We start from the raw sequence: 9,358 nt of genomic DNA on the forward strand, positions 1-9,358 counted from the left end.
CATTACGAGTGTCTTATACCCATTTTAAACACTTCTCGGTTTTATTAAGAGTGTCTCAAACCGTTCTCAGTTTCATTACGAGTGTCTCAAACCCTTCTCAGTTTCATTATGAGTGTCTTAAACCGTTCTCAGTTTCATTATGAGTGTCTCAAACTCATCTTAAACACTTCTCGGTTTTATTACGTTACGCAAACTCATCTTAAACCCTTCTCGGTTTTATTAAGAGTGTCTCAAACTCATCTTAAACCCTTCTCGGTTTTATTACGAGTGTCTTAAACCGTTCTCAGTTTCATTACGAGTGTCTCAAACCCTTCTCAGTTTCATTATGAGTGTCTCAAACTCATCTTAAACCCTTCTCGGTTTTATTAAGAGTGTCTCAAACTCATCTTAAACCCTTCTCGGTTTTATTACGAGTGTCTTAAACCGTTCTCAGTTTCATTACGAGTGTCTCAAACCCTTCTCAGTTTCATTATGAGTGTCTCAAACTCATCTTAAACACTTCTCGGTTTTATTAAGAGTGTCTCAAACTCATCTTAAACCCTTCTCAGTTTCATTATGAGTGTCTTAAACCGTTCTCAGTTTCATTATGAGTGTCTCAAACCCTTCTCAGTTTCATTATGAGCGTCTTAAACCGTTCTCAGTTTCATTATGAGTGTCTCAAACTCATCTTAAACACTTCTCGGTTTTATTACGTTACGCAAACCCAACTTTAACTCTTCTTGGTTATTTTACAAATGTCTCAAACCCATCTTAAACCCTTCTTGGATTCATTACAAGTGTCTCAAACCCTTCTCCTTTTAGTTTCTGTAAATTTTAAAGCTGCGTTTTGACACTTGCATGGAAGTTCTTTGACAGAAAATCTGTGGCTACAACTCTAAATGTCCAGGTCTTAAAACCACACTGACAATTTATGCTGACCAGATCCAAATCTGCCTCTCTGTACTCGAGAGATTAAAACATAAATGTAGGGGTTGATGCTGTGATTTTCATACATTGGTGATATAAAATGAGGCTACATGACTTGTTGGTCTCAAACACAGAATTCAGTGAAACTACAACTAAGGTTCGCTTTTTCCTGCAACTCTGAGTAGCCAACTTGTCTCCAACCATAACCCATCACTAGATATTGCAAGTCCAAACATTGGTTTCCAGTTCCTTGGCTTGATTTTTTCCCGTCTCATTTCTGTCTCTGCAGATTAAGCCGTGCCACTACCTGCCGTGCTTCGTGACGTCGAAGAACGAATGCCTCTGGACGGACATGCTGTCTCACTTTGGCTACCCTGGCTACCAGTCCCGGCACTACGCTTGTATCCAGCAGAAGGAGGGCTACTGCAGCTGGTACCGAGGCATGACCGCCCGCGACAAAACCACCACCAACACCACAGACCCCGCTTAATCCGCAGAGACAGACCTCCCCCCCCCCCCCCCGCTCTGTCCTACCTGTCTCTGTCCCACCCTTGATCACTTTTAGAGTATTACAGAACTCTTAAAGGTCACTGACTGAAAATCTCCTTTTACATGAGGAGCAAAAGAGCAAATACTTTCCAGTGCCTGTCTGTAGCACTTCTGATTTAAAGAAAAAAAGCTTTTTGTTGTACAGATTGCCCTTTAACTCTCGTGTTTTCACCACTGTACAATCAGCAACACAACCCGTACTCTTGAGTCCATCTTTCTTCGGTCCTAAAAAGGAGGATTTAGACAGAAGGAGCCATTAGGAGGTAGGAGGCTATAATCGATCTCCAATGGGAATGCCAATCATCTAATGCTACTGTTTTCGAAAGGTAATTTAACTTTTATAATCAACTCAAATTTTTAATACAGTACACTCAAGTGATGCAAACCAGTGCTATCAACACTGCCAATCATCTTGTGAACAAAGATTTTTGTGCCAATCTGTCAGGTATGATTTGTGAATTGTACCGTTTTGTATTTGAGTTCTAAAAACGTAACCGACTGTGTTCTGAATTTTTACTGTAACGTGTCTTTAATGGTTGTGTCCCTGAATGTTTTTGGTGTGAACTATTTTCCACCCCGTCCACGAGTTGTGCACTGATCGGTATCAGAGAAATGTTAAAAAGCAACGCAGTGCCAATGCAGACATAAGCTCATTTCTTTGCAGATGTTGGTATTTAATGGTTTTATTTTTGCTGTATATAACATAAGCTACAGAAATGAAATACCAACTCTGCTCAAATCTCTACTTATTTATGTTAATAAAATTACACAATAACTATGTGATTATATGTGCATAAAATAAAGAGAAGTGTATATATAATATAGACCAATCAACATAGCAATAAACAGAGTATTAAATCATCCAGAGAAGCATCTGCTTGTTAAGTACGGTACTTCAGAAGTGTTTTGTTATAGTTCCCTTGGCTGGTACTACTTAAAGCACCCACCAATGATAGCTCAGTATAAACAGATTTCTGGTATTTAAGTGTATATTCAATCTTTGTATTTAACTATTTGAAATGGACATTACATATAAGTGAACATTGCGTTTTCCCTAAATTTAGTCTTCAGCTACTCCCTTTATGGTTTTCCCATCATTAGCTTCCATTCAGTTCATTCCATTACTGGACGCAGGACGGCCTCAACGAGGGCAACAGCCACCGTTGTGACACCGCTACAACAGCAACATGTGCAAAAACCTAGTTCTAAACCCATTAGACATTCGTGCTCACCAGATTTTTTCAGAAAAGAAACGGAAGAGAAAACTGGCTCTCTTGCAAAGTATGAAGCTAAAGTCAGCAACTGCTTAGCTTAGCAAACAGCTTTTGGTTGTTTTTGTTACTGGGATGAAATTTTTCGTAGCGATGCATATTACAGCCTGGTACCCACTGGATGTTTATATGGAACAGCTGTTTTTACCTTGTACTTACAGGATACGTACTTGGTGGTGCAACTGGTATACTACCAAAGATATATTGAGTAAAAATCCAATAAGTACCTGGCAGAATACCAGGTATATTACCATATAGTATACCAGGTATACTGCCAGGCGCCTACTAGTTATACTGCAAAGTACAAACTTGTAAGTACCAGGTACATATCAGGTACACTACCAGATGCATACCAGGTATACTACCAGGTTTGTACTCTGTATTGGGTAACTAGTCACATCGTAATAGAGCCTAGTTCCTACACATATCCCATGTGGACCCATGAAGTACTGGGTACATATCATGCATGGCTACCAAGGCTTGTCAATGTGTCTAACATCCAGTTTATTTTAGGGGTTTAACAATAAATATTAATTAGCAACAATTCAAAAGTGGAGACCGCTATGTGTACTCAAACGTTTTAAAAACTGTTGCATAGGTACAACAAAAAAGTTAAATTGTGTCGTCTGGACCAGTTTCGTCAAGTGAGAAACGTTTCGTCACCCATTCCCCTTAAAACGTTTGTTTTTGTTGTTGTTGTTGTTGAACAGGTGTTGCCTCCATTTCCAAGCAATCCCAAACTACGTCAACTGCTGCTGACTTCAGCTTATAAATTAGAGTTTCTTTCCAACTTGCACATGAAAAAAGCCCCTCAGCTTGAAGGCATCTTTTAAAACCAAAAGAAGAAATAAAACCTCACTTTTAAAAAAGCCCCTTATGTTTTATCAGTGATGGAGAGGTTTCACCTCCAGTTGTGGCCATTCTGCGTCATTATTTCTGTGGTTCATGTTTGTGTAAATATGCTGTTTCTTTAACATAGATAAAGATCGGTCAGGCTTAGTCTATAAAAAACAAAACAAAAAAACAATCAAGGAAGCCGTGTACAGTCCGTGTGTAAACACTGATTCCTGAACTGTGTGGGTTGAGGGTCTTTCTTTGTTGGGGGTAGAGAAATGTTTGACTTTATTTCTGTGTTTTATATTTTTGTAATAAAGATTTAATGAAAAAAGAACCAAAGTTGGCTTTTTGTGCATTATGTGGTGTATTTTCTTTTACTTTGTTGTTTAAATGAAGAGCAGCCATGCCAAACACTCACCATCTGTGTGTGGTTGGGAAAGAACGTTTGTTCGTTCAGGGGGAATTTCTCTGGGCCGAGGGAGCGGTACAGCTTAATCATCTGAGAAAACTGTAAAGACAAGTACACGAAAAAGCAGTTTTGCTTTTAGCTGTGGACAATGTGTGTGGTTAGATAAAAGCTACAACCTTAGTTTGCAGATGACACTTGGGTTATCTTGAACTCAACAACCATGTGTGAGATGGAGTCAGGTTATCAGGTTATCTTACCATTTTTAGAAGTCAACAAAATGTAACTGGAGCTAGAACCCACCAGAAGCATTAAATATCCTTCACTTGGAACCAGTAGGCATCGGTGTGATACCTTGACACCATAGTCACAACTAGGGATGCACGATATTATCGGCATGCATCTGTATCGGCCGATATTAGCGATACAGTTAAATATCGGACATTGGCCATTCCATCAAAATAACTCGCCGATATAAAAGGTGCAGTTTTTATTTTTATATATTATATATTTATATAGTGTTACATCATTTTCAACCCCCTTTTTAAGATCTGCATTTGGTAGCAGGCCAAATTGATAAAGACCTGCAGAATAATGTAGTATTTTAATTCCACAGCAGAGAAAGCTGTGTAGTCTTTGTAAGTAAGTCTAGGTCCAGGTCTATTTTGTAAATGAGTCCCCGAGGCTCAATGGGATTAACCTGTATATATAAAGGTTGAATGAAAAGTAGGTCTGGGGGAAATAAAATAGTATTGGTATCAGTTATCAGCCGAATAAGTTTTATCATATCGGCGTATCGGATATCGGCCCAAAAATCCAATATTGTGCATCCCTAGTTACAACAAATTATGCAGTTAGAGTCTGGAAAAACATTTAAAATATGTGCTTTAGGGAGCTATAAGTAATAAAAAAGCCTTAATTTTAACCACAGGCTACAACCTTTGTCATGTTCTCTGATCAAACCGACAACTGAAAATGTCCAGAAATATAAAAGTGCATCATCATAAAGCATGAGACAGCTGTAAAATGTGGCGCAACAACCACATGATGTCAATGTGTCAACTCTCAAGGATATATACAGGTGGCAAAACCGGATGTATAAATTCATGCAGAACCCATGCACCTTTCACTGCAGTCTTAGCTTTTTTGTGAACACGGTTACTAATAAAGTCTGGTAATAAAAGGCTTTTGCTCCTGAAACAGGTGTTCCAGCTCCACTTAACAGCCCAAATAAATCAGTCCAAGGCAGCTGCCAAGGGAGGGACTCAAAGCACCTTTGTTGGGGTTAAAGTAGAGCAAAGGGAGCTGTTAAAGACTGCTTACCACCCAAGGTTTGCTGCAGAAGTTGTAGACAGAAAAGAGGGAATTGATGCTGGGTACGCCGCCAAAATGAAGGCCGATCACAAGGTTTCTGAAGTCCTCACCTGGTACCATGCTGTAAGCGTGTTGGCGAACCAGGACAAAGTCGGGCTTGAAGGACCTGCAGGAGGACATGAAAAAGAAAAGACCATGGAACTGTCAACGTTGGCTCAGTAAGACCTATAGAACTCAGCAGTTTTAACACAAGGACAGTTTGCAGCTAAAATAACATCTTGCCATAACTGATCATTTATAACGTCCAGAGGGATAAAGTCCCTTCCACAAAAAACACTGCAGGCATGGCCCCTGAGACACTTTCTGACTGTCTTGATGTCATTTTTTAAATGACTGAAGTATCACAGGCTGTTAAAAGTCAGCCCACTGCTGTTTTGCCTCTGAGCCGCTAGGCAAGGACGTATAACAGTGTAGAAATGGTCACCATATCAAAAGGGCAAGTCGGCATAGCGGCTCGAGGGTGTGATGTGATGACAGACACTCTGTGTGTAACATGCCACTGATTTGCCGGTTTAACAAGGGGGAGAGGAGAAGAAAGAAATGGTGGCACCCGTTACACATACAAGCACCACAAGTACGTCACAATGCTACGGCAGTGCAGACAGAGCGTTACCATAGCATGACATTAGATTATGTAGCATTATTGTTTGATCGTTGCTTTGTCCTCTAACTTTTGTTATTGTGACGTACTTGTTCAGTTCGCCATTTGGAGAATGGGAGTGGTGACCATTGTATCCGTCATCTGACTGCATGCACCGGACTCTGACACTGGCACCGCGATGAACCAATTTGAATATGTGTATGGTAATCCCTCACCTATCGCAGGGATTACCATACATTCCTGAGACCCCCACGGTCGATGAAAATCTGAAAAGTAGCGGCATTATATTTATTCTTTATAGAGTTTAAAGAATTTATAAACCTTTCCCACTCTTTTATTCATATGCTCTCAAACACTTTGGCGATGATGACAAAATGAATGTATATTACACACGATATGAAAAAGTGGGATTAAAAAACCTGCTGTAATGTGCATTATTTGCATTCCATACCTCGCTGTCCTGTACTGTGATATGAACAGTAGTGTTCCATTTAACAATCAGTCTTGGTCCGTGAGGAACAGAAAGAACTAGTTTTATTATCCTCAAGGTTTGACTGATACGATGCAGTTGATTTGATTTGGTGACGTGTCTTCAAGCAGAGTCCTTGGCTCAGATCCACTCCTTGCTGTCTGCAGCGGACCTTTCGATGACGGCTCGGACATGGAGGGGAGGTGCTGAGGGCCGGGTTGGAGGTTACTCTATAAAACTAACTTTTCCAGTCTAGGTAGTGAGCAGGTCAGCGTGTCAGACGAATGAGGACATTGATAAGAGTGATCTTGTACGTGCATTGATCTTCTGTGAATGCTGAACTGCTCTCCAAAGTTTGTAAATAAATCTGACGACCTTGGACTAACCCTCCAACAGGAAGTTGGCTCGAAACACAGCAGTGAAGGCTACTTACGGGACAGATGTGGTTGGCAGGCCGCAGACTGATGAAGTCTTCCGGATGGAAGACGAAACGTTTCTCCCTTAAAGAAACTGGTCCAGATGAAACGATTTAACCTTTTTTGTTGTTACACTTTGGTCCGTTTGGAAATCTCCATGTTTCCACGACAGCCGCAAGAAGTGAACCGCGACATAGCGAGGGACGACCGTAAACTCTAAACTGCTAAGCACAGCACGCAGACATATATAATCAAACAAACAAGACATTGGTTTGGTTACAAATCTCTTGTTACATGTGATTTGCTTATTTTATTGCTATAAAATAAAATAAAATAAAATAAAAACACCTTCCTGGTCAACACTTGGCCTGACTGTATTCAGCTCAGACCTACAGTATCTAGATCTTCCCAAACTCACAGCTCTGTCAGCACAATAACCCTCCTCATCTCTGGGCTGTGTTAACAGTCAGGTGCTCCATTAGTGACTGTGTCGGGCTGAAGAGGTGATAAAACGCAACACCTACTCTTTTTTGGACTGTCAATCCAATTAACACAGTCTAATCCGTCCTTCACGAACTGTTCTGGGACCAGTGCCAGGCGACCCATCGAGCACCTGCAGGAGTCCTTTTAACCATTCCCCGTTTGATGAAATTTGTTTTTGTTACACACAACTGGTTTCAGTTTTGATTCTGGTCACGTTCTTTTGTTAAGCTAGTAATTTATTGACAGGCCAGTACAACGTCCCTTTGGAGAACATTCCTGTCTTTGAGGGCACTGGGTGGTTTGCCAATTGTCACCTCCGTATTTTTGTCTTATTTCTTGGTCAACATTTTTCAGTCAGGTCATCTGGACAGTTTATTTTTTTTGTGCTGAAACGTTTCGCCTTCAATCCAGAAGGCTTCATCAGTCAAAGAAACACAACAAAACTAATTCTTCCCCCAACAGCTTAATATAAAGTGGAACAAACCAGTTCTGTTTGTGATAAGATGGTCTCTTTGGTACGCCCCTCCTCCATTGCTGGCCCTCTTCCTTGTTGACAGTCTTGTCAAACTGGTTGAAAACAACAAAGTCCATGCTCAATAATCCAGGTATAAAATCCAACATTTTTCAGTCAGATCATCTGGACAGTTTATTTTTTTTTTGTGCTGAAACATTTCGCCATCTTATCACAAGCAGAACTGGTTTGTTCCACTTTGGAGTAAGCTGTTGGGGGAAGAATCAGTTTTGTTGCATTTCCTTGACTGATGAAGCCTTCTGGATCAGGCGAAACGTTTCAGCACAAAAAAAGAAACTGTCCAGATGACCTGACTGAAAAATGTTGGATTTTATACCTGGATTATTGAGCATGGACTTTGTTCTCATTTCTTGTTCTTCAGCAAAAATGATACATCTCAAAGGCACATCCCTTTTATTACATTTACTTTTAAAGGTTTTCACTTTTGACATAAATCAGTTAAAAACATACTGGAACAGCCTTTTAACAGTTTAATCAGGAATGAATTTTGACCGTCTCCAGTCAGTTCAAAACGCTTCTGCAAGTCCAAAAGGAGACACGCTACACCTGTTTTACATTTATTACACTACCTACAGTTACAATTTATAAATTTAGTCTTCACTTTTACAGCTCTGAGGATAGTATCTCAACTGTTGGAGACTCGGTGCCTCAAATAGCGATAAATAAACAAATTCTCAGATGCGGTTTCAATAATATGAGTTTTGTGACCAAGTGATCAGTGAAGCAATCGCAAAAAGAAAATTAAGGGTTTTAAATGCCCACAACAAAACTGAAAAGGGTCCGAGACCAGTTTGAGATGCGTCCAACAACTTTGGCCCTTTTCTTTAATGGAAAGAAATTTGTTGCACAAGTTGTTTTTTATTATCAGTGTCTCAAAAATCAAGCAACAAGTCTGCTAATGTCTCCAGCTCATATGAGGAAAACGAGAACCCCTTATTTGTTGGTTCTTTCAAAAAAGCTACGGAGGCCCTAAGGCAGGGCTGTTCAACTAAACTGCTCAGGGGGTCGCAGTTTATGAAAGCCAACGGCTCGGGGGCCGGACATCCAGCGATCATTATGTAAATAAACCAAAGTTTAAAATGATTTGTTATCTTTTAAATGTGTTTATTTTATTGCATTGAATCATAAATGCAATAAACAAAACCCAACTGTTACTTTATTAACAACATAAAAAGAACAACAGAACAATGTATAGTACACAAACACACAACGGGAGGTATGGTTAGCAGGCTAGCCTTTAGCTTGTAGAAATGGAGAGCTATGTTTTAAACCCCAGCACTTCTGGTTTGGCTTAATATAATTCAGTTTTTCCAGATTTAATTCAGTTTTTTCCAAACGTGATTCTGAACACTTCCGCTTCGGCCATTTCTGCTTTGGCTTAATTCAATTCCGTTTTTTTCAAACGTAATTCCGTTTTTTTTTTTCTTTCATATCTGATTCTGGCAACTTCTTCTTCAGCCAATTCCACTTTGGCTTAATGTAATTCCATTTTTTCATATGTTGTTGTGCTTTTG

General features: G+C 39.9%; 2 protein-coding genes across 2 annotated transcripts in view; one reads left to right on the forward strand and one right to left on the reverse strand.

Annotated features, from left to right (window-relative positions):
• Nucleotides 1-1,373, forward strand: part of LOC119428584 (metalloproteinase inhibitor 3) — a gene marked incomplete at its 3' end in the record, with an annotated part of 17,280 nt that extends 15,907 nt beyond the window's left edge. Inside the window, 1 exon segment of the mRNA XM_037696268.1 lies at nucleotides 1,196-1,373. Within this exon segment, the coding sequence (XP_037552196.1) occupies nucleotides 1,196-1,373 (178 nt within the window).
• Nucleotides 1-9,358, reverse strand: part of LOC119428577 (synapsin-3) — a 108,852-nt gene that overhangs the window by 56,319 nt on the left and 43,175 nt on the right. The window contains exons 5-6 of the mRNA XM_037696260.1: nucleotides 5,293-5,449; nucleotides 3,982-4,071 (exon numbers count right to left, since the gene is read on the reverse strand). Coding sequence (XP_037552188.1) covers nucleotides 3,982-4,071; nucleotides 5,293-5,449 — 247 coding nt within the window. The remainder of the gene's footprint in view (nucleotides 1-3,981; nucleotides 4,072-5,292; nucleotides 5,450-9,358) is intronic.

This window comes from Nematolebias whitei, chromosome 22 (assembly GCF_014905685.2).
Source record: "Nematolebias whitei isolate Nwh7 chromosome 22, NemWhi1, whole genome shotgun sequence".
Classification (NCBI taxonomy): Eukaryota; Metazoa; Chordata; class Actinopteri; order Cyprinodontiformes; family Rivulidae; genus Nematolebias; species Nematolebias whitei.